At 42.3% G+C, this 25,246-nt stretch overlaps 2 protein-coding genes across 4 annotated transcripts in view; one reads left to right on the forward strand and one right to left on the reverse strand.

The window, feature by feature from the left end:
* Positions 1-239: 239 nt before the first annotated feature.
* The window catches only part of Trmt6 (tRNA methyltransferase 6), a 56,347-nt gene continuing 31,340 nt past the window's right edge, over positions 240-25,246 (reverse strand). Inside the window, exons 1-11 of one of the 3 annotated variants that reach the window (XM_005380852.2) lie at positions 11,170-11,447; positions 7,180-7,307; positions 5,312-5,421; positions 4,709-4,800; positions 4,502-4,585; positions 4,122-4,246; positions 3,094-3,452; positions 2,638-2,723; positions 1,798-1,900; positions 1,610-1,696; positions 240-499 (exon numbers count right to left, since the gene is read on the reverse strand). In XM_005380852.2, coding sequence (XP_005380909.1) covers positions 308-499; positions 1,610-1,696; positions 1,798-1,900; positions 2,638-2,723; positions 3,094-3,452; positions 4,122-4,246; positions 4,502-4,585; positions 4,709-4,800; positions 5,312-5,421; positions 7,180-7,307; positions 11,170-11,297 — 1,494 coding nt within the window. In that variant the 5' untranslated portion in view covers positions 11,298-11,447 and the 3' untranslated portion in view covers positions 240-307. Of the gene's footprint in view, positions 500-1,609; positions 1,697-1,797; positions 1,901-2,637; positions 2,724-3,093; positions 3,453-4,121; positions 4,247-4,501; positions 4,586-4,708; positions 4,801-5,311; positions 5,422-7,179; positions 7,308-11,169; positions 11,448-25,246 lie in introns of those variants that run through there. The other 2 variants (XM_005380851.2, XM_013512262.1) reach the window with 2 other exon arrangements.
* Mcm8 (minichromosome maintenance complex component 8) overlaps positions 11,946-25,246 on the forward strand; it is a gene marked incomplete in the record, with an annotated part of 34,451 nt that continues 21,150 nt past the window's right edge. The window contains 8 exon segments of the mRNA XM_013512261.1: positions 11,946-12,071; positions 12,722-12,877; positions 13,161-13,244; positions 15,692-15,774; positions 16,126-16,275; positions 17,849-17,952; positions 19,343-19,541; positions 23,024-23,109. Coding sequence (XP_013367715.1) covers positions 12,065-12,071; positions 12,722-12,877; positions 13,161-13,244; positions 15,692-15,774; positions 16,126-16,275; positions 17,849-17,952; positions 19,343-19,541; positions 23,024-23,109 — 869 coding nt within the window.

A 25,246-nucleotide genomic window follows, 5' to 3' on the forward strand; every position in this document is an offset into this window, starting at 1 on the left:
ATATATATATATAAAATCTTATATAAATACATATTCAGAGTGTTAAAAATCTCAAAATATTTAGGAGCACTCAGGGTTCTGTTAGGAGACAGCTGTCGCGGCGATCCAGGCTTGCACTCTGGAGCTGCAGTTCTGACCTGGCCCCACCTGTGCAGGTGTGGACAGAGGCTGGCTCCGCCTTCCCAGCAAGGGATGCGCAGATTGTTGTTGCTCTTAGGATACCAAAAAAACACCAGCAATGGCATTTAAGGTTTAATTATTAACTACACAATGCCTGAGAACAAAAATCAAAGTAATTCGTAAAAGGTTAAGACCCAGACACGGTGCGCTTCTGTTTTTTGGCCACCGGCTCCTCTGTCTCGAGGGACTCTAAAGTGCTTGTGCTGCATCTGAGGCTGGCGTCTGCTCTGATGTTGTCCAGGACCACGGTGAACCCTGACAGCAGGTAGCCCCCACCACCACTCATCAGCAGTTTCGGGTGACTTCTATCTGGCAACACCTAAGCAAGACAGGAAAAGACACTCACGTTTTCCCAGGATGATAAGCGCATGCCTCTGGCATACTTCAAAATCGGACGTGAATGACAAGAGTTTCTCTTGAAGATTTAAACGGACAAATTTCTAAGGAGCTTATTCCTTCCCCTGACAGTGCAGGGAAAAGCACAGAAGTTAAGCCCCATTCCTCTCAAACCTAAAGCAAGTTTCCACAAACAACAGGCAAATGGCCTGCACAGCAGCACTCTGGGCCTGTGCGCTGCTTCCTCCTGCTGGCTCCAGGAAGCTTCCGCCAGTGATGGAGCGTGGGTCTTCGGAGAAGTGGCCACACTCAGATCCTCCTTCTCCGATACCCTGTGAACCCTGACAGGAATTCTCTCCTGTTACCTGAACTAAGTAAGAGGGCAGGGTTGCTCAGGGCTCAACAGCAGCCCTAGCATGGCATGAAAGATGCCAAGCAACGGGCCACGCCTGTGGCAGCCTGGAAGTGCCCCTCGAATTTGGCTCCTGAGGGAATGGGCCACGAGGCACTCGGCAGCGGGGGCCTCGGGCTGCTGTGGGATCCGCGGAGTGTTCTTACTGAAGGGACACGGCTGCTCCCAGTTCGTGACTGAGCACAGGAACCAAGAGTGGGCCATTTCCACCTAATGCGGGGCTCCCTTACGGGGAAATCACGGCTCCTAGGAATTTTTCAAGAGAGCTCTGTAGGCTCTTCCTCCACATCCTCTGCCCTACGCACAGCCCACACTACCTAATCCTCTTCTCTTTCTGAGCCATTTCCCTGACACCTCTCTCACACTGACTTCCACCTCGGCAGGTCTTCTGGCACCAGCCAACCCTGCCTGACCACTTTCTGTGAAGATGTCCCAGCACAGAAAGGGGGCCACTTTCTTGCCATAGCTACTGCTGGTTACCCCTGCACAGTGCCACCTGGGCTTTGGGGAAATATGAATCACAACTGCTCGCTTCAAATGCTGTGGGCTGGAGTTACACATATTCACTCACATGTAAGAGGAAAGAGGGTCAGGAAAAGTCCTAGGTCACGGGAAGAGACTTTTCCATGGTCGTGGCCAGAAGCAGGGAGCAAGTCCGGAGGGCAGCTCCGGGACACGTACCTGGTAATTTCGGAGCCAGGTTTCCGACAGCCGGAGGTTGATGACTCCTCCCCTCTCCCGAAGTTTTGTGTAGCATTCCAACAAAGGCTGGAGGCAAAAAGAGTTTGGTTAAGAAATACTTCCTGGGCTGTAGTTTGAGAATCCAAATTCAGAGGCCAAGGTTCCTGCCTACTTTGTTCCAGTATTACCTCTTTGTACTGACAGTAGACCACGAACGGCCGTGATGGGGCCACAAAGTCCAGTAAAGCCAGCAGCAGTGGAGTGGGATGGAAACGACTTGCTACGATTAAGCTGGAAAGAAAACGTCAGGCAGGTTACTTCTCTATCCCTCAGCATGGACCACACATTTAAAAAGACAGCTTAAAATGGTCATGTACTGATTTATATGAGCCATGCAAAGAAGAGTTAAAGGCAACATTCGAGAAATTCAAAACCATAAAATCAGGAGCTCTTGATTTTAAGGGAATATATACCAGGATACTTGGTAATCCAAGTCGTTCTTAATTTTGTTTCTAAATCACCTGTAAGCAAATCTAACACTGTAAATGCTGCCTCTGCAGACACCGGAATCTACCTTTGTCAGGTGTCATAGGTACCACAACGATCTGGAGGCTCCCCTAGCCAACCCCGAACACTGGGCCCACACAGCCTCATCAGACACACTGGCACTGGAAAGCACTTTGATTTCTTCTGAAACCCTTAGCATCATCAACTTCCCACCTCTGCCAGATCCAGTGTCCTTTCGTATATATACACACACTTTTTTTTTTATTTTGAGATGGGGTCTTGCTATGTCACCCGGGCTGGCCTTGATCTATGTAGCCCTGGCTGGCCTCCACCTTGTGGCGCCTGCCTCAGCCACTACAGGCATGAGGCACCATGCCTGGGCCAGCTTCCTTCCTTTAAAAACCCAAGGCAGAGCCCTCATCGCTGTTCCCATTAGCATCAGAGCAGGCGAGAGTCAGAACAGGACCCATCTGGAGCGAAGTCCACTAGCACCAAGCACCCGTGTTCTTGCATCAACGCACCCATCTGCATTTCTTTCACTCAGCAGAGCAGCAGCCTCTAAATGTCTTTTCCTCTGCTCTTCTTGTCTCCTCTGCTTTTCCTGAATCTTCAAGAAGAAAAACAAGAAACCAGAGCACTGAAGTCATTCAGTCTGGTTTATGGAAAACGCTCCGGTTTAGTACAACGTTTCAACAAGATCAACTCAGAGTAAAGCAACGGGAGGAGAAAGATGAAAACGCACAAAAACCTACATAGCACAGAACCCTCAGTAAGAGGCCGAAGCCATGCCTGTGTCCCGAGCACCACCCTACGATGCAGCCGCGCTCCTTGAACATGGCCGCACCGCCCTCCTCCACCGTTTTGCTGTGAATCATCATGGGAGCTGATGCTCCACAGCCAAACCCAACCTTATTACTTAAATGAGGTTGGCTGAGGCCCCGGGAATTACAAGGATATAGTGGCTGTGACGTTCTTACATAATCTTTTCTGCTTCCCCTCTCCTTAGGTCCCTTATATTCAGGGTCTTGAGCAACAACTTCCATCGTTTCTTGCTCTTCTGGCTGACTGCTCTCTGGCGCCTCCGCCGTGGGCTCCTCAGTGTCTTGTTCAGGAGTCTGCTTGTCCTCAACTACACCATTGCTTTCCTTGACGGAAGTACTGTCTTTCAGCTCGGAAGACAACATCTCAGCTGAAAATGTGCCGTTCAGGAGACTGTCTACTTTGTTGAGGGGGAATTCATAAAGACCACTGAGGAAAGACTTGGGAAACCCAAAACATGCTGTTGCTACCCGAACAGGTCCATCTCCGGGGTACAGCTGAATAATGGAGCCAAAACCTGAACAGACAAAAGAAACAAACATTTGCACAGTGGCCCCTACATAAGCCCTCGGCACCCTCGAGTAATGAAACGGAAGCTTTCCTACTGTTTAGAGGCTCAAGAACAATGAAGCTCCTCTGGGATCCACCAGAAATCTTAAAGCAACTCATCCCCAGCTGACACTACTGTAAGATCCCCTAACTATGCAAATTTGGGTGTCACAGCATTGATGCCGTTCTGCCTTCTCCTATCACAATCCTCAGGTGGGGTCATTCTCAGTGCTGATCTTCCACAGGCTCCGAGAAAGGACAGGCAAACCAGGCTGAGTTGGTTCTTCCGGGAGAGAAGACATTCCCAGTAGCCCAACCACTCAGGTGCGTCAATTCGGGCCAATTAAAGGAGCACCAGCTCTTTTCACTGAAATAAGTTTTCCTAGAATCCTTGACCCAAAGGTTCCAAACCATCCCCACTGGTGCTGAAGCTGGGAGGGCCATCCCCACCACAGGCCCCCATAGCCAAGACTGAGAGATGTGGCTCCCACAGAGGCCCGGGGACAGGAGCCACTTGGGTTCGCCCAAGTCACTTCACTAACCTCAGAGTCACCTGATATGGTTTCCTAACAGTGTGTATTTTTGGACCCCTCTACGCAGACAGGGTTTTACCAAATTTGAAAACATCCAGGCTTACCTCCCATTCGTTCCATCATCGCACCCAGCACCAAGCCTGAACACGTTTCCATGACGATCATTTTATTGCCGGCACGGATATTTCCCAATGTCAGCATCTGGGCTAGTGTATCATATCTCATGTGGCTAAGGAAAAAAAGCGCAATTCATTCACTTTTAGCTGAGGAAGGCCTGCAGCTTCAGTCATCATTTTTCAAGTTTTGTTTTGTAAAAATTATGTTGATAAACGATTGCTTTGGAGGTGACAGTAAAAGGACTTACAATTTATGAGGTAGGAAGACACTTTATGCAGGTGAGCAAGTTTTTCATTTTACTTAAAATCATGACTTTCTTAAAGACATACTTCCCCCAATTATAGTTTTGAAAGGAAACAAAGCGTACTTAATTTTTCCAGGCTCTCTTGCATAATACATAATTGAAAGAATACGAGTGGATGGCTTCAAAATAGTAACGATGGCTTCATATCTAGGGGAATGAAAAACAGAACACCAGTTTGAAAAAAGTGTAAAACACTTTATCTTTAGTAATATATAGTTCATAAATATAGAAGAACAATTAATATTTTCAACTGTTTAAAAGACTACTTACTTCTTTTTCTTCTTTTTTATATATTTGTCCTGAGCAAATTCTGTCTTGTCCCGGAATGTTGTACTATTTTCAATTAACTGCTGAACTATTTCCTAGAAGAAAAGGAGCAAGCGGATTTTTTTTTAAACTTTTCTGCCACAAAACAAAGAACCTCAAAGGCTTTTTACCTTGGAATATATCCAAAGGTCTGATTCTCCAGGCCCTCTTCAACACAAGTCTGGATAGATTAACTCTGTATTTCTAAATTGTTCGGAAACTTGTAATAAAGTACAAGTACCATAAAACTCCCTTTGAACCATGACAGCAGGACAAGTAAGAGAAGAGAGACAGAGGAAGCTCATTCCTGACGACACTAGCTGAAAACACTACTGAACATGAACCAAGTTAGCGTCTGATGCACACTGCTATTCAATTCCCTACTGCTCATAATGTTAGTGAGGCCATTCACTTACATTCCTGCATACAAAAAACAAAATTTTGACATTCTGAATGGGATGAATATTTCTAATAAAAATAATGTTCCCCCATTGCCTTAGGTAAAGTCAGCTATACATTTCCTATATGCCAAACAAAAACCAAATTCCAAAGTCCTTTGAGCATTACCTCTCCTTTAATGCCCTTGTCTTTCAAAGCTTTTATGTCATCCTGAGTGAGTTTCTGAGACTTCCCATCATCAATTATATTTCGATTGTCAGTGCCAGCTTCTTTAGTCTCTAAGGAAAGAAAGTGCTCTCCGTCATTTATGATCTGCAGTTATTTGACAGCCTCTCTTCCAAAGTTCACATCTGCATCCAGCCCATCAGCCACTCAGGCTCGGCCCTGCACTCCACCGGCCCCACCGCCTACCTCCCTTTCCCACCACCACTACTCTGTGGCTCTAACTCATTTTCCTGCTCACACTCCTGCCCCCGTCCTAGCCACACAGATGCCAGAATGCTCTTTCTTAAGAATGCAAATTGGCTCATCTGTCCAGATGCTGCAAACAGCATACTAGTCACCTGGGAGACTCTCCAGGTCATGGAAGATCGGCTCTGCCTACCTTCGCTTGGCCTCAGCTACACGGCCCTTCTACGCCAATCAAGGCAGGACTTGGGGACTTGCTGCTCCCTCTGCCTGGAAGGCCTTCATGGTAAATCCCATTGAGTGGCTGGTTCCCTCCTGTCACTTGTCACCTCAACCAAGGCTTACCATACCCACTCAGACTCCAGTATGTGCCCTGCTTTGTATCTTCACGAATGACACTGCTTGCTTATGGACCAGTGTATTTTAGCTGTTCTCCACTGTAAGTGTTTTGTAAGTCTACCTCATGAACTGCTGTACTCATAATGCCTAATTCTGCCTGGCACCCATTTGATACTTAATAAAAATACAGACGTTAATTTAAAAGCACAGTGGTACCTCGGTTCACAAATACTTTTGTTTGCAAACTACTTGGCTCGCAACAAAAATGTTCAGCAAAATTTTGTTTCTGTTTGCAAACTCTGCATTGGGTGACAAACACGACCACGGCCATCTTTCCCACAGAAACAAAAACGCAGCTGTCTTTTCCAAAACTGTAGAACAAATTACATTCATGAACCAAGGTACCACTGCATTTATTAATAGGGTTGGCTCAGAATTTTAACACTTTTAACTGTTTAATTTTTAGTAACTGTTTTTATCAGCAAGATATTTCATTAAGAATGTTTATTTTAATAAATAATGTATGCATTTAATTTTATGATGAACCTGATTAAAATGATGAGATCCTTTGCACAGGCAAGGCACTGTGGCGAGCACCTATGAGTCATGTTACAACCTGGGCATTAAACATGTTTAGGGCCCCGTGATGGTGAGTATGTAGGAATTAGGGAGTCACATTGCCTGACCTAGGTTTTGGGGTGGGTGATAAAGCAGACATACAAACCTAGCCAGTCTGCTTCAAAGCCAGAACTCTTACCCTCATAGCCCCACCCTGCAGCTCTTTCACTTGAGGGCCCTGCTGGGTCTACCCAGGCTCTCAAAGGAAAGCAGAAGGAACTTGTATGCTGATATATCCAGCTCAAGGTCATGGAGCCAGTTAGCAGTGGGCTAGAGCCAGAACCCAAGTGGGTTTATCACCAAGGGAGGACTTGCTCTGCTCCATCAAGCTATAGTTCTTAGATGATGACTTTAGACTTTTTCTGGGATACCCTGGGCTGGCACTCCGGAATTAACTGCAAGTCGATGTGTTTCTAACCATCTAGTTGGACAGCATCTCTTTTTAGGGGGGAATGGACCCAAGGGTTCATGCATGCTAGGCAAGCATTCACCAGTGAGTTATCTCCCTAGGATGTCCCCCTGCCAATTTTGAGGCATGTCTCACTAAGTTGCGCAGGCTGGCCTGGAACTTGGGATCCTCCTGCCTCAGCCTCCTGGGAAGCGGCTGGTATTATAGGCACGTGCCACTGCACCCAGAGACAGCGTCTATTTCGCACAACTAAATGGTGTACCTGAAGTAGGCTCCTCCTTTTTCTTCTTGGGCTGAAGACTTCCTCCACCAGTCACTTCAAATGTGGTTCCATAACTATGACCAATGACGTTATCCAGGTAGAACCACTGTTTTTCAAAAGTTACTTTTCTGGGAGGAAAAGAGCAAACAATTAACTGACTTGTTCTGCATTCAGTATACAAAAGACATGCTCACTCCAGTTTACTTCAAAAGTGGTCTCCACAATGGATCAGCAGCATTACTTCCGTGAATACAAACTGACAAATGAACTAGAAAAAAACATCAGGTATGGGCGGATAATAAAGAAGCCAAGGAAACACTGAATTTGGAAAAAGAAAGCAAAAACAGAAAACTTTCCTCTTCCAAGGCACAGAACTCACAGGCTCCGCAGTTTTCCTCAATAGTGGGCAGACTGGCCAAGATGGCTCAGCCACTGGCCACACATTGTGACCCCCCGCTCCCTGCAATTCACACTGGCCATGTTCAGAGCAGAGCAATCATGGAAATGAAAAATATTCGAGAAATTTCTTGGCCTTGGTCTAATGGGCCATTTTATTAGAAAATGATCTAATACAAGCAGATTATATTTGCAAGTAAACACCCTTGGTAATCTAAACATTTGGAAATGGAACCTAACACTGACAATGCTCTACTGGGTCTTTCCTCATACCCAGATTTGTATCCTACTGCAGTTTAAAAGAGAAATCCCATAAAAACCTTGCCTTTTAAAAGAAGAATACTAGCATCTACTGAGCATCAACTACAGGTATTAGCCTGTATTAGCCAGTGTACACCAGGTGTGTTTTACACTTTTAAAATTCTCATGGTAAACCTGGGATGTAGCTCTTTCCAAAGAAATCCAAAGCCTAGAGAAAAGTATGCTTAGTGTTCAAGATTCACAGTTACGAGATGCTGGAGCTGAAATTCAAATTCGGGCCTGTCTGAGCCCCAGGTCTGGTTCTTCCCACTGTCACACAGTCTACCCCAGCAAAGCTCCCAGGACCTCAGGAGGCACCAGTGAGCTTCAGGACCTGGCCCCCAGCGATGGAATTCTGAACTCTTGGAGCCGCACCACTGAGTTCTATTTGCACCCCACCTCCTTCCTCTTCCTTTCTGTGCTCCCAGGAACTCAGAGTGCATCACTGCAGCATTCAGGCTCCCATGTCAAATGCTTCCCATGACTGCTAGGGCCTGAGCATGTCACCTCTCTTGTTTGGTTTCTATATCCTGCTACACCTGTATAATGTGTATGTGTTACATCTTTATTAAGTGTCACTTGTAGCCCTCTGAGTGACATGCGGTGTGACTCCAAGGGAGCCAGATAGGATCAATTCTTACTCTTTGCTGGGTTCCCACTAACCAACACAGACATTAAAAATACTTGGTGACACCAATATCTGAGCCCCTTGGAAACTAAAGCTCGGCTCTCACCCCAGATGTACACCCTACCTTATCCTCCACGCACTTCAGTGCTAAAGGAACACTGATCTATTTGATGTGGAAAGGCAGGTGTCACACAGAGGGATGGAAGCCACCTCTTCACTGAGAAGGAAGAGGATGTGCAGTGTCTTCCTCAGAGAGCTAGGACTGCTTCTACCCAAGCAGACGAGTGTGGCCCAGAGGGAAGGTAATGAGGGAGTCTGCCCTGAGAGCATCAGAGCTCAGAGGGTCATTTTCTAAGCAAGACAGAAATCACCAATATGGCTCTGCTAAGAATAGGGATGGGTGAGAAGTATTTTCTTTTTTTTTTTTTTTTTTGGTTTTTCTCCAGTACCAGGAACCGAACTCACGACCTTGCGCTTGCCAGGCAGGCGCTTTTGCCGCTGAGCTAAATCCCCAGCCCCGAGAAGTATTTTCAAATGAGGTATAAAAGACTCTAGAGTTGATGTAGCCTTAGAAGTGAAGTATCTCTCATCTAAAAAAAACCCCATTCTTAGCACAAACAACCATACTTGGAAATTAAGCAATGTACAAGAATAGTATGAAAAAGAGAAGAAAAAGTTTTACCTGGATGGTCATTACACAGATGTGTAATGCTGGGTTTACTCACTGAACTATGAACTTATAATCTAAGAACTTTGCTGCACTGTGTCATGCTTCTTCTAAAAAGCTTAAATAATTAGTACTGGATAGCTTTAAAAATTATGCTCTTGGAAACAAGTATAGAATTTCTAATTAATTCTAAAAGAAAAACACACTAGCTTCAAGACTACAAAAATAGAGTAGTGATAAGGGATAGTTGTAAAATTCCTCTAATTTCAACTACCAAAACAAAATAAAATTTCATCAATGGATAATTTAAAAATTCTTAAAAGCTGGGCATGGTGATGCATGCCTGTAATGCCAATACTTGGCATTACAGAAGAATGCCATGGAGGGTTCGGGGGAGCAGCCGAGCGCACAGCCCCCGCATCCTGGGGACCACTGCATTCGCGACGGCGACTTCGTGGTGCTGAAACGAGAAGATGTGTTCAAAGCAGTGCAGGTCCAGCGGAGAAAGTAAGTCAGGTTGAGACAGGAGGATTGCTCCAAGTTTGAGGCCAGCCTGGACTACAAAGAGAGTTCATGGCCAGCCTGAACTGAAAAATGAAACCCTGTATCAAAATGACCAAAAAAAAAAAAAAATGCTTAAAATGTGCTGCAAGTACATTTCTGTACTTGAAGAAACACCCCTTCTCCAAAATTCTTTCTTTACCCCATTGATGCTTCTGCAAAAGAGCTTGGTTATCACCAGTTTGGTGCTTCATGTCTTCTGGCCTAATTTTTAATGATACCTGTTTCATTTTAAATACTACCAACAGTTTGACTCAAGCAATAGTAAAATAATTCAACTAATATGAGCATTTCTCAAAAATTCCACAGCTCATGCTGCCTAATTTTCTGGCTGTGCTGATATTGCCTCCAACTGACTTCTTTGTCAAGAGTAAATAAGGTCGAGAAGGTAGCTCAGTGGTACAACACTTGCCTGGCATGTACGAAATCTTGGGTTAGATCCACAGCACCACAACAAAACAAACAAAAAAGTGTAATGACTCAGATCAAAAGAAAACTGGGTTATACTTCTCGGATAAATTAACATCAACATCCCCAAATATTATCACCACTAATATAAGCTATTAGGATTTAACCACCTCAGTATCCTTCCTAGAAAATTATCAAAAATCCTGCTTTCAAAAAAAAAAAAAAACAAAAAAACCCTGTTTTTGTAGTCCTAAAATAGTGTCATACTAGTTGGCAGTGTACAAACCAAACCTAACTTCGAGTTCTGAGACCTGGAGCACACTGCTCTTGAGCAGTTCAACTTTCCTGGCCCTTGAATACCTCGGTGTGAAGCAAAGGAACCCCAAAGTGATTCCACGCTCTGTGAGAAGTTGTCGCCCTTTTCTATCCTGCGTAGATAGGTAATCCACTTTGGGTAGAGCGAAGAGGCCAGCCTTTCCGAGGCCAGAACAGGTGGAAAGTCATTTTTTATAGGATTGATCCTAGCTGGGGAATTAGGGAGGAAGGAGCATCTATGGGCAAACGGAGAAGTGCGGAGGAGACTCTCAGAGGCAAGAAGAAGATGCCACACTGCGGGAGTGGATCTGCAAGAACACAGAAAATCCTAAGAATCCAAGGGGAGAACTCCACGCAGGGAGTGGGGGAGGCAGAGAGAGCCGCATCCGGGCACTACAGGACCAAGAACAGAATTCTGGGGAAAGGGCTATGTAGCCAGACTAGAAAGGATGCTAAAGATAGAGGGTCCGGTATGAAACCATGGAGGGGAGCTCTGTGGGAAGACAGGAGAGGCGGGAGAGGTCTCGAAGGTCCAGGCTGAAAAAGGATCCCGGTGGGAAAGGCCACTGTGCTAGTAAGATCCAAGGAGGCACCGATGGCGGGAGATGGGGATCCAGAGAGTCACGAATGTGATGCTGCAGGGAGAGGTCTACAGAGAGACTTGGAGAGCGTCACCTAGAAGGCGGAGACACCCAGGGTCAGCAACCTGACTTACTTTCTCCGCTGGACCTGCACTGCTTTGAACACATCTTCTCGTTTCAGCACCACGAAGTCGCCGTCGCGAATGCAGTGGTCCCCAGGATGCGGGGGCTGTGCGCTCGGCTGCTCCCCCGAACCCTCCATGGCACTCAGCCGGTCTCCAGGTTCGTTGGTGTCCCTCCAGTCTCCCGCGCCTTGTCCCACCTCCTGCGCTGTCGCGGCAGCCAGCTCCGCCTCCCACCCAGAGAGACCTAAGAGCCTCCGACCGGCACCTCCCCCACGTGCTGCCCGGGCTTCCGCTTTCCGGCTCGGACCTCCGGACCACTTCCGGGAGCTTATATGCGCCTGCCCTTTTGACCTCCCTGATTGGCTACACTTTTCCCCGCCCCTTCTTTCGTCACTTCCCTAAACGGAAGTTGCGTCGCGGGCGCGCCAAGAAAGAATTTATAGGCAGACTAGGCCGTATCTTGTGGTGAAATTGTGGCGCTTTGCACTCCTAACCCTTTCCCGAGGCAGTGGTGGAAAAACTGAAGTTCCTGAGCGGCTGCAACGGGAGGGGCGGGTCCTGCGCTGGACCCTCTGGAGAGCTGCGGCTGAGGAAAACCAGACTTGACGGGTCCTTAGGAGCTGAAAATTTTACGGTCCCCTTGTGTTTCCCGCAGAAGAGGGAGCGAGAATCGGGCTCGATGGATTAGCGCGTGGCTTTCTCTGCAGTCTTACCTCTTGCATTTGTGTTGGAATTGGTACTTTTTTCAGCATATTCACCTCCTTTGAGAAGGGCACGGTAGGTAGTGTCAGAGGAGCGCTTCAGCTTGCGAGTCCGAGGACAGTTTTGCTGTCTACTGTCACCAGACAACATTGAGCTTCATCTCTATGCCTAATTTCTTTGAGCTTCAGTTTCTCAGTATATAATGTCAGGTTGGTGATCTAAGTCCTGCCCTTCCCTAAAATTGTGAGCTATTTAGTTATTAACTAAATCCTTTTAATAAAGATTCCGGTAGACGCTTGCAATTAATTGCACTGCACTGTGTGGGTATATTCTTATTTATTTGTATCTGTAAGATATGAATTTTGCTAAGTAGACTTTTTTTAAAAGAGCAGTTTTAGGTTTATAGAAAGATTGCACAAACAGTGGATAGCACACTGCAGGAATGCTGGTATGTAAGGAGTTGTCATGAGGTATCCGTAGTATCGCACAGGTCAAGATTATATATAGCTATGACTGCCCTTTAATAAGTTCTAAACATTGCAAACAAATTACCTTCCTTACTTGTTTTATTTCTGTTTCTATCATGGAGTCTCCCTGTAACTGGTACGATATATACCTGTTTTTATTCCATGGGCATTTAGTATATGCTTAGTTAAACATCCATACATTAAAAAGCGATGGGGATTAGAAGAGTAATTGCAAAATGTTCGCTTTCCTCCATCATCTACAACTTTGAAGACTGTATGCTCTTTTCAAACATAGAACGCAAATTTTCTTTTTTTTAACTACATAAATACACTTTTAGGAGTGTTATACCCCATCTAGTTTTTGTGGATCTTTTCTAATCTCTATTTCTTAGACGACATGAGTGGGGCGTATAGAGGCAGAGGCGGATTTGGACGAGGAAGATTTCAAAGCTGGAAAAGAGGAAGAGGTGGTGGGAACTTCTCAGGAAAATGGAGAGAAAGAGAACGCAGACCTGACCTGAATAAAACCCCTGGAAAGCAAACCTCTGGTAGGTGAGGTCATTGATTAATTTTTTTCTGTGGTGGAGGAAGTAATTCATGCCTCTGAGTGTAGCGTAACTCTCTTAAGTTAAACAAGAGTTTAACTCAAATGAGAGTCTTTCATTTGATGCTATTCCTTACCAAGTATTTGAATGTTAATGTCCAGAATTTTTACTGAAGACTAATTCAGCTGCTCTGTTAATGTCATGTAAAATGCTAATTGTTGAAAGGAGAAACAAATTGAAAGAGTTTGCTTTGTTTTTATTAACATAGCATAATTTTTTTTTCCAGAACAAACTCCACAGCCTTTGCTACAGCAGTCAACGTTGGATCAGTTCATACCATATAGAGGCTGGAAGCTTTATTTTTCTGAAGGTAGAGTTAAAAGTGCAAAAAGTACCATAAATTATATTTCCTTGTCTTTGGATGCTACATCTTGTACTACTATAATTCATTGTAGTTACTGAAATATACCCATCAATGTTCATTCTTCTAAACAATTAAATCATGCTTATGTTAAAAAACATTATTTTTAGGTTTTATATCAGTTGGGGAAACAAAAGCCACACTAGGTGTTTCAAAAAAGGAATTTAATTTAAGGAGTTGGGACTATAGATAGAAGACTGAAAGAGCAGAAAGCGAACATTGAGCTGACCTCTCTAATCTCTCTTGAAGTAGCAGGAAAGAGCAGCCCTTTTTATGGCTAGGGTTACCAGTAGGTTGAGGATTTCAGTCATAGCATCACAGAGCAGAAAACAAGAGCTAGTAACCAGCACAGGTGCATATAGAGACAGTTAAGAGATCTCCTTTTGATAACCAGCCAGTATCATGGTATAGTCCATATAGATGTGGAGAAGTGTCTTTCCTGTGTTCATATAGAATCTATGTGTTTATTACATCTCTTATGAACTATAGGCTGTGTTTTAGCCATATATACAAACACATATATATATACACACATACATACATATATACGTGTGTATATATATGTATGTATGTATATATCTATGTATGTGTTTTCTCCACTAGACTATAGGGCTTGCCCCATACCAGCCACTCAGTATTTATTTTGTAAATAAAGTACTATACAAAAATGTTGTTCAGTGTAGCCTGTAAGCTGTTTATCCAAAAATGTTCTGTTCTTTTTGTGGCAAATGCTTGTGCTGCTGAAGGCTAAATCCTTAAAATAAAATCTACAAAGCTGCTGAAGGCTAAATCCTTAAAATAAAATCTACAAAGCAGACTAATGATTCATTAAAGTAAATTTATGGTGGTTGCTACTAATGCTTATCCCATACATCTGATGCAAAAAGCTGGTAATAAATAGGTTAATAAGAGCTGGACAGGTGAACTCAACCTACTAGACAAATATGCTTTGGGCACAGTTGCCTATGACTGTGGATTCGAATCACCACTGCCTTAATGTTCACACGTGTATTTAAATTGCCCCAATAAAGGAGAAATGCATGTCTGTCTATGGTTTTTTGTAAATATAAATGCAATGACGTGTGACTTTACACATTTTTTCATTTCTGTGAAAATGATTGTTAATCCACCTCATAGTTTTTTAACAGAAAAATGGAACATGTACATGTTTTTTGTGCATAAGAGCTATTTTCCACAGAGCTATACTTTTTCTTTTAGTTTAATTTAGTTTAGTTTATTAGTACCTGTATGTAGTACATAATATTTACATTCCTTGTGGGAAGTTGGTACATGTACATAACACTTCTTAATTCCTTTTGCATCCTCTTTCCTGTCCTTCCTTGTCCCTTCCACCCATCTTTTGATCCTTTTCCTTTTTTTTTTTTTTTTGGTTTATATTGTTTATATTCCTTCCTATGAAAACTTCAGTCACTTGAATTGTTCTAAGATTATTTGTAAAAATTGAAATCCAGTGCTTAAAAAGAAGCTAGTATTCTTTAAAAGAAAGTCCATATTGGTACTACTCTGGTTTTTTCCTGATAAATATATGAATGTGTTTCACAGATCTTTTTTTGCTTAAGGGAATTATTACCCACCCACCAATAGTTGTATTAGTTCCCTAGTAGTTAGCTTAGAACACTGTAAATGACATTGGATTGGTCCTAAAAATGCTACTGAACTATATCCCCAGCCCCTGGGATCTTGGGTTTGACCACTTGTGCTTTCAAACTATTTCATTGTACTATTTCCCTGTGAGAGACCAAGTTGAAAATATTACTGAACTTCTAAGATGTTAAGAAAAATAGCTTTCTAGTTTTGAGTTCAGAGTGAAGCATTAGTTTGTCTCCAGATCTTGGGAAAGAATTTGACCAGTGGCAATTTGAACTGATGTGACTTACTTTACAGAGATTGTCATTTTCTTAGCTATGTTTCAGAATAAGAATTTAGTTCATGTGTCTCACTTTGGCATTATTACAGTGTTTGTTTCAGGCTTATTATGTTAAACTGCCTGAACTAATATGTCCTTTTAAGCATCTAAAATGCAATATAAAGTTTCCCAGACAGTAGAGCTTTTAGAGAGAGATCCACTCCTGTCTGCATTTCAGAGTATGCAGACCGACACTTTTTTTAAAATTAATTTTTAATTTTTCTTTTTGAGACAGGGTCTTGCCGTGTAGTCCGGGCTGGCTTCTTGCATGCAGCCACCATGCTGGCTTCCCCTAAACTTGTTTTAGAAGCTCAAGGATACATTCCCACCAGTTTTTAGCTAAATGTAATTGGAATACAAAGCAAATGGGAAAAAACATTTACTACACTTAAAGTATTTTTTCTGTCTCATGAAATACGTGCTTATACTTGTATGATTATTCGTGCTAATGCCATGTTTATTGGATTAGTTTACAGTGATAACTCTCCTTTTATTGAGAAGATTCAAGCATTTGAAAAATTTTTCACAAGGCATATTGATTTATATGATAAGGTAAGATTCTCCACCATAGAGCTACCCACCCACCTTCATGTGTCACCTCACTAAACAGCATACTTGAGATGCTAGTGACTGATCAGAGGCTTGGAGCCAGGCTGCCTGTGATCAGATCCCAACTCTGCCGAGCACAGACGTGGTGAATTACTTCTCTGTGCCTTAGTTTCCTTGTTTCTTACTCGGAGGTAACAGTATAAATACCTCCCCAAAGCTTTGTTAAGAAGCCTAAATGAATTAATACGTTTAAAACGTTAGAACCATGCCTGGCACAAAGCCTATGCAGTGCTTGCCATTATCTGACATTCAGTTGTGATAATCAACTCAAAAATTATCTTCCAACTTTCACAGGATGAAATAGAAAGAAAGGGAAGTATTTTGGTGGATTTTAAAAACCTGACAAAAGATGATGAACTAACTAACTTGATACCGGATATAGGAAATGAACTAAGGGATGCACCTGAGAAAACCTTGGCCTGCATGGGTCTGGCAGTACATCAGGTAAATATTTTGTACAGACTTTCAGCACATTTTTCAAGCAAGGTGTCACAGTGTTGGTACTTTCTTTAAGAAGATACTTAGCTTTTACTAGCAGAGAGAACTGAAATTAAACCTTGTTCTTGAGGATGTACGTTCTATGGCATGAGGCAAATCACTTCTCCAAGTGTCCATCTACAAAAGAGAAATAACAATATGTCCCGTGCCTGCCTGAGCCTTTCTGACAGTCAGTGATACAGCATGTGTGCACTTAATATTTTAGGCTAGGGCCAGGGATATAGCTTAGCGGCCTAAGCGCCTGCCTGGCAAGCACAAGGTCCTGAGTTTGATTCCCAGTACCAAAAAAAAAGAAAAACAAATATTTTAGGCTAGCCAACAGATTAAACCTTCAAGGTAAAGTGTAGCAAATCTCAGGACAGGCACAGGGAAAGTGTTGTGTGTGTTCATAGGCAAAAGGAAGACTCTTAGCTGTTGGGGAAGCAGAGGAAAGCGCAAAGGGAGACATAGGGCTTATGTTAGGTCTGCAGAGGAAGGTTGGGTTTAGTCACAGAGCAGGAGAGATGAGGACATACAGGTGTGAGGGACACTCATGACAATAGAGCAGGTGTCTGCTCTTGGAAACCAGGAACCTGACTGTTGTCTTCCCACCACCTAGCTTGTTACTGTCTGTAACCACATCCTTTCATTTCATTCTTTCTAAAATGTCCCTTAGGCCCACCTAGTTTCCATCCTTACTTGCCTATGTCTTAGGCTAAGGATTTATTATTGTTCCTGAATGATTGCCTTTGTTAAATATGAAACTTGTTGCTTCATTGCACTACACGAAGCCCACATCACTTAGGTGACTTTGCAAGCCTTCCATGACCCACTCACCTTCATCTCTCCACTCGTCCCCAGGCACTGACCCGGTGAGACTGAGCTCCGTCCCACAGTCTAACTGGATGGTGCTCGTGCTGTCTGTTCACCCTAGAATTCCCTTCCCCTCACATAGCCAGATTCTTGTGGCCAAATCAATGGTCTGTCACTCTGTAAAACCTTTCTTATGACCCCTTTTCAAAACTCATAACGTATTTTGCATTTAACTCTTTATAGCCTTTATAACCAATACATATGCATCTTATTTTGTCTCATAGATTGTCAGTATACTATTTTGTATACACATAGGTATTAAATATTTATTTAATACTGCCTAGGAAACTGGTTTGGGGTATTTTAAATGTCCTTTTTATTTTTTTATATCTTGATTACTCAGTGCATATGGAGAAGTAGAAAAATATTTCTTAATAGAATCCAGGGGTGATGGTTTTGAGGGTGATACAAGGTTTTTTAATGTTAAGCTCATTTGGGACAAAAGACGGCAGGCAGAGATGTTGGAATTTTCAGTCCAGGGACAGCAAAATCCCAAGTAAAACATTCCACTGTAAGATAAGTGGTAATAATTGAATATCAGACTTGAAGGCCAGCAGAGCCCTATTTACTTTCTGATTTGTTCTGAACTAAATTTCAGATTCTGTACAAAAAAGTTCTGCTTACAGAGAACATTTTTCATCTTCGAGTGAATACCTGTTTTCTTTAGGTATTAACTAAGGACCTTGAAAAGCATGCTGCTGAATTGCAAGCCCAAGAAAGATTGTCTAGTGATGGGGGAACAATGGTAAATGTGCCTCACATTTATGCACGGTAAGACGCTTGCTAGTATTATTTAGAGTAGGGTGCTAACAGCTGTTTAAGAATGAGAACCTCAGCAGGGTGTGGTGGCGCAGGACTGTAATCCCAGCTCTTGGGAGGCTGGGTCACAAGAATAACCACAAGTAATCCTTGAGGGTTAGGCCAGCCTGGGCTACATGGTGAACTCAAGGCCAACCTAAATTACACAGTGAGACCAAGTCTCAAAAAAAGAAAAAAAAACAACAAAGGAGAACCTCAGGGTGGAGGTGTTGGTGTGCGTTTGCAATCCTGATGGTTGGGATGCTGAGGCAGGAGGATTACCATGAGTTTGAGGCCTGCCTGGGCTACATTGTAAGACTCTTTTATACACACACATTATTATAGAAACCAGTAAAAATGGTATGAATTTCTTGATAATTTCATTGATCATCATACCAAAGTGAATACCCTAAAAGTTTTTCAAAGAGATGTTACATTTTCTGCCCAAGGAAGTTGATTTCCCAACAGAAAATTTTTGTAAACATTGTTTTTCAATATACACTTATCACCATTTTGCTGTATAAATTTAATAATCCATGTAGTGTACTAACTTGGTTAAATTATTAGGTTCATTAGATACAAGAGTATAAATGAAATTTTAAAAATTCATCTGTATTTTAATATTTCAAATTCATTGAGATAAATAAGAAAATGAAACTCATCAGAGTTTAGAAAGATATTCCTTTTATTTTATTTTTGTGCTAGGAATCAAATTTAGGGCCTCATGCTTGTCCATAACCTACATCCCAGTTCCTAAAACGATATTCTTTTTTTTCTTTTTTTTTGTCCGGTACCGGGAACCAAACTCACAACTTTGTGCTTGCCAGGCAGGCGCTGTGCCGCTGAGCTAAATCCCCAGCCCCTGAAATGATATTCTTTAAACAGGATTCTTTAAACAGAAGTTACAAACCAGAAGCTGTTGAATGTGTAGATTTTTTTCTTGGCTTTTTTTTTTTTTTCCCTAGATAGCAGTGTATGGATTAAAAAAAAAAAAGAAGAAGAAGAAAGTGAAGATTTAGTTCTGTTTTGTTTGAGACAGAATTTTGCTCTGTGGTTCAAACTGGCCTTGCAGTCACTGTATAGCCCACCCTGACCTCAAATTCCCAGTGATTCTCCTGCCTCACCTTTCCAAGTGCTGGGATTACAAGCATGCACCTCCCTGCCTGGTACAGAAGATTTAGTTTTGTATTTTTATTTGTTTATTTCTTAGAGTAATTTCCTTCTTGTGAGATTTCTGATCCGTAACAGCACAGTATGGTTTGGTAATTCATAGCGCCTCCTAGAAGGAACTTGTGAAAATACAGATGTACTCAATACAGACCTCCCAGCTGTGGACTTACAGGGGTTCCTGTTTCATCTGTAGGGTGTACAACTATGAGCCCTTGACACACCTGAAGAATGTTCGGGCAAATTACTATGGAAAGTACATCACACTGAGAGGGACTGTGGTTCGCGTCAGTAACATAAAGCCTCTCTGCATCAAGATGGCTTTTCTCTGTGCTGCTTGTGGAGAGGTTCAGAGCCTTCCTCTTCCAGATGGAAAATACAGTCTTCCCACAAAGGTGATGTGCTCCCTAACTGCTGCTTTATCCTGATAAGAAGGCAAATCAGTTCACTGAAATGTTTTGCAATGTTTCTGAACAGAGTTTATTTTTGTTTTTTAAATTCTGAAATATTTTAAGGTCCAGGAAATATAGATGTAAAATAAACATTCTTCTATCCACCACCCAGAATTAGCATTTTTCAGCTCCAGATATACTTTTAAAGATACAAAGCATTAGTTTCTCTTTTTAACACTTTGCCTGTACCAGTCCCACAGATGATCACTAGCTTGAAGTTATTGTGCAGCCTTTCCATTGATATTTGTATGTTTTGACTTAATAGGTAACACACATCAAGGTTTCTTAATGTTTTTTCCTTTTCTCTTCATTGACCTTTTTCTTTTTAAACCCTGAATTTTAAAGCTGGAAAAGTTCAGAAGATAATATAACTAACATTTATGTAGTCACCATTTGACTGGCAAGTATTAAGTTTTGTTATTTTAGCTTAATTTTTTTAACAAAACATATAAAGTACTATGCTTAAATTGAGTCTTTCTGTTCCCCTCTGCAATTCCATTCCCTCTGTTCTATTACCAGAGGCATCCACTACTTTAAAGTCAGCATGTGCTAAGTCCACATCTTTCTTTATTCTTGACTGTAAATATGTGCAGGGTTACTTTGTGTTATGCTTATGTAAATGATACTGAATGTCACATTCTACCCCTTGTTTTTCCCTTTGTTGGAATTCTGCTTCCTGTAATACATACCTAATTCTCTCATTTTTGCAGCCATACTCATAAGAGTATTCCATGAAGTAAATAGCAACTGTTTATCCATGGTGGGCATTTGAGTTTCTTGTAGAGTTTTACAGTGTCAAATGACGCTGCATCAAGCTTGCTTGCTTACTTGCTTGCTTTCTGTATTAGGAATCGAACTCAGGACCCTGCACTTGCCAGGCAGGTGCTGTGCCACTGAGCTATATCCCCAGCATTTGCATCGAGCATTCTTGGACACGTCTCGAATTTCCAAGTTAGAGGCTTTACTTATTGTTAACTGTATTAGATGCTGTCATATTACCTTCCAGAGTACTGACCTCAGCTTACACCCTTACTGGCTTGTTAAGCAGTTCTTTCCTTGTATTTTCATTAACACTTGGTATTATTAGACTTTTTAATTTTTTAAAATATCATTTACCCCAGTGGGGTGAAAGTCTGTGGCTGAGCATGTGAAAGTCTGTGGCTGAGCATGTGAAAGTCTGTGGCTGAGCATCTTTTGATATCTTTACTGAACTTTCTATTTATATTTTCGTTCATTTCCTTTAGTTTAATGCTTTCTTTCTTTCCTTTATTTGTTTATGGTTTTTTGGTACTGGGAATCAAACTCAGGACCTCACCCTTGCCAGGCAGGTGCTGTGCCACTGAGCTAGATCCCCGGCCCTGTTCATTGCTTTCTTGACAGGAGTTCTTTTTATATGCTAGGTACTAACTCATTGTTGGTTTTATCTATTATAGGTATCTTCTGGCCTTTGGTTTATCTTTTAGCTTTGTGGTGGTTTTTGTTCTACAGTTTTATATTCTGACACAGTCAAATTGGTTTTTTGCTTATACCTTAAGCTTTATGGCCTATGTAAAAAGCCCTTCTTTACCTGAACATTATAAAACTTTCCCATATTTTCCTTTTTTTTTGAAGACAGGATCTTGCTATGTGGTTGAGGCTGCCCTTGAACTCCTTGAACTCTCTGGGTAGCCAGACTGACCTTGAACTCACAGCGATCCTGCATCAAGTCTCCTGAGTACTGGAATTACAGGCCTGCACCACCATGCCCAGCTTTCTCATTTTTTCTAATATTTAGGTCTTTCATCCATCTGGCATTTAATATTGTCCATCTGGCCAGTAATTTCGAATGGCACAAAACTAAGGATCTAATTTTGAGGGGAACCACCATTTGTGGTCTTGCTGCTGTCTGCTTATCATTGTCTCTCATGTAGTAAGCCGCTGTAGTCCACGGCGCTCCTACATGTGAGTCTGGTCATTTCATTGCTCCTGTACTGGCTCCATGATGTCTTATTTATGTTCATCTTACTAAAACTGTTTGATGAGACAAAAGGATTTGCCTAACTTTATCTTTTGTAGAGTTTGGCTTTACTATGTTTGTATTTTAATAAACTAAAACGTTTGTTAAATTTTCACTCTTGTAAGGGGTTGAGTCTTAATGAGGTAAATAATTACTTAAAGAATCTGAAAATAGAAATACATGATGTTTTTGTTTGAAATTTCCAGGGCTTCTTTCTCTTACAGGAAGAGCAAGCTGTGTTAGATTGAGCAATTGATTCTAAATAATCGATGGTATTAAAAAATAGGTGCCATCTAACATTTGTCTCAGCTGAAGGTATAACTTTAGATTTAAACGGGTATTTTCTATGGAAAGTATTTGTTTGCCTTATGTTTTTATGCCCTCTACTGAAGTGGGGAGTGACTCCGAAGCAGAAGATGTGTGCCATTATGAAGAGATCCGACGTGTGTGAATTAAAGGGATCAGATGTCTGTTCAGAGTGATTGCTGTGCTAGTCACCATTGCCACAGTCACCCTAAACTTAGTGGATCAGAATAGTCTGATCTGTGACTTCTGTGGGTTGGGAATTTTTAAGAACTACTCACCGGGGTAGTTCTGCTCCAGGTGTCTGTGGAGTTGTAGTCAGAGATGACGGGTAGAGCTGATACAGCAAGGTGGTTGGGGTTGATCAGGCACCTGTGCCTTCTCTTTTGGGCCCTCAGATGGCCTGGCTTTGCCTTTTCGGTACAGCATAGCTGCTCGGAGCACTGAGTCTGCTCCTATGGCTGCTGACAGCCACAAGGCGAGGAGGTCCAGTTGACAGGCTCTGCCTCTTATAAGCTAGACTTGGGAAGGGCAGGCAGCATTGCGTCTGTTGCTTTCTCATGACTGCAGATAGTCACAAGCCTGGCCAGATGCTAGGAAAGGGAATTAGACACTTACGGGGGAGTGGCAATGTTCTAGAAAAGTTTGAGGAAAAACGTTGCAGTCTTGTTTGGAAAATACAGTCTGCCACAATGCCTGAGTTTATAAGTGCATCCTGCGGTCCAAATGCCAAAGAAGTGACTGAGGAAGTGACATAACTTGCTTCTATGTCAAGGACTGCCTGTGTAGAGCAGCAAATACAGCATACAGAGAGTGCTAGAGGAGGCCTGATGAGAGCTGGGGAGTAAGGCCCTGGGAGGGCTTTCAGAAGGATGGGCTGGGTATGTGTGGCTGAGGAGGACGGGGCCGGCAAGGAGCCCACAGAGCAGCAGACTCCAGGGCACAGAGCGCATGGCGTGAGGCAGGAGGAGCCGTGCGGCTGGGAGAGCGCTTTGGAAGCGGCTGACATTGTGTTGTTGCAGGAGGAAATGGGAAGGCATCAGAGCTCGTAGTGGGTTTACTTGAATAAAATGCTGTCACTTGAATTTTCCTGAGATGTGACTGTCACTGCGTTGTGTCCTTGCAGTGTCCTGTGCCTGCCTGTCGTGGGAAGTCATTCACCCCCCTCCGCAGCTCTCCTCTCACAGTGACCATGGACTGGCAGTCAATCAAGTAAGCAACAGACTGTTAAATGGAAGGCAGGGTTTAGTGCTCCTGGTGCTGGGTCAGGCTGTCACTTTCCACTGGAAACTGGGGAGGCATGTAGTAAGTGTGTTTGGGAAAGTGGAAGTAACGGTCTTGATATGAAAGACTGAATCTCTCAGATTTCTCAAAGAATGCAAAGATTTTGTCATAGGACTCTTGAGAAACAGTTGTAGTTACGTGATGCCTGAAACTGGATGTAGACCATAAATGAAGCTGTGTGATTCATTTCATCATGAGCGTCACAGAAGGAACACTGAGGTTTCCAGATGAAGGAGCCTGGCATTGGCCTCTTTCCTTTCATGCGCTCATTGTCCTCCAGGCATTTTATAACCTTTGCTGTAGCTTTTTTTTAAGTTAAGCTTTTGATTTTTGCTGCCATGTAAATCTATAATTTTACTGCATTATATAGTGGTTTTGGGTTTTTTGCAAGTCCAAGTAGTTTTCTCTTACGTTTTTCACCCAGTAAATTATTCCCTCTTTTGCCTAACCACCGGGCCACACTCATCCCTAAATATAAAATAATGGGTAGTTTTTTAAATCAGAGTGCTGTCCGGGATCCTAAAACACTAAGAACCTAGAGAAAAGATGAAGTGGTTTGGTACCAAGCCCTGTCCTAGGTCCACCCTCGTTCCCGATGAGACTAACATATATATAACAAATGTCTGTGTCAGACTCTTGAGCTTGATTGTGTGCCCTCTGAGTAGTAGAGACTGATTTTCAGCTGGGTCTCTGGTTCTTTTACCACTGAGGGAGGTTGAGGGCATGAGAAGTTCTATAAAATTCATAGAATGGCAAATGTAAACAAGTCCTAGGGTAATTTATATAAACAAAACCTCTTTGATTTCAAGTTAAAATAGCAAACAAGAAAATAGACTTAAATATTTTAATCAGATTTGAATGATGTCCTGATATTAGGAAATCAAGCACAGTGGTAGATAGTTGAAAACAGGCTATTTAAATCCTTTTTTTAAGCTAGGCATGATAGTGCATACATATAATTCTAGCTGTTCTCGGAGGCTGAGGCAGGAGGATCACAAATTTGAGGCCAACCTGAGCAACTTTGCAACACCTTATCTCAAAATAAAATTCAAAGAAGGGCTGGGATATGGCATAGTGGTAGAGCACTTCCCAGTATTACAACCAGAAACAATTTAAAAAACCCTTTTCTTGGGTCTTTAAAAGTATGATTTTGCCCAAATTAATCTTAAAATGAGTTACAATAAACCCTGTCTACACAGCTGGTGCAGTGGTACATGCCTTCAATCTCAGGTCTTGGGAAGCTGAGGGAAGATGATCGTCACTAGTTTGAGGCCAGTCTGGACAACATAGTGAGTTCAGGGGCAGCCTAAACTACATAGTGAGACCCTGCCTCAAAAAAACAAGAAAAGACAGTGCTAGCTTAGGTAATTGTTTTATTCTATAGATAGTGACTTTTTGCTTTAGAAGCCACTTTGAAGATACCAAAGTATAGCACAACAACTCTTGATAATCTCCTACCTCTTTTGTCTCTAACTCACTATTATTTGTCTATTTGTTTTCCTGAGAAACTATTTTGTAGATAATAATACGTAAAACGATAACCATTGATAATTTCCTACCATTTTGTCTGTAATTTGCTAAGTCCCCCCTATTATTATGTTATCCTTCTTTTATTCTTTAAAATAAAAATTAAAAAAAAAAAAGATAGTGACTTTTTGCCTTAGAAGAAAAATTTCCTTTCTGCCATATATGGTTAATTCAATTTCTACTTTTTTCTGAGGCTTAGGTTGGGATGACCCCACAGGAATTAAACTACTGCTTCTCAGCTAATGCATTGAGCATGTGTGTGCATCAAGAGGTGGCCTTGTACTGCGTATCAAAGCCTTACAGTTGCCGTAGACCCCTGTTCTTAAAAGTGCATCTGCTGACAGCAGCCATGATGTGTAGAAATAGTTTGCTGATATGTTTTCACAGAGTTGATAAAACATTGGGAACACTTAAACGTATGAAGAAAATTAATAAGGATGGTGGTAAAGTGGTTATTGTGTAATCACTACAAGTGGTGAGGTAGGAAAATATTTTTAAGTGAAACCAAAATTTGTTTGTAGTATATTCTGGGATAAAA

This window comes from Chinchilla lanigera, unplaced genomic scaffold (genome assembly GCF_000276665.1).
Source record: "Chinchilla lanigera isolate Chin_1 unplaced genomic scaffold, ChiLan1.0 scaffold00014, whole genome shotgun sequence".
In the NCBI taxonomy this organism is placed as follows: domain Eukaryota; kingdom Metazoa; phylum Chordata; class Mammalia; order Rodentia; family Chinchillidae; genus Chinchilla; species Chinchilla lanigera.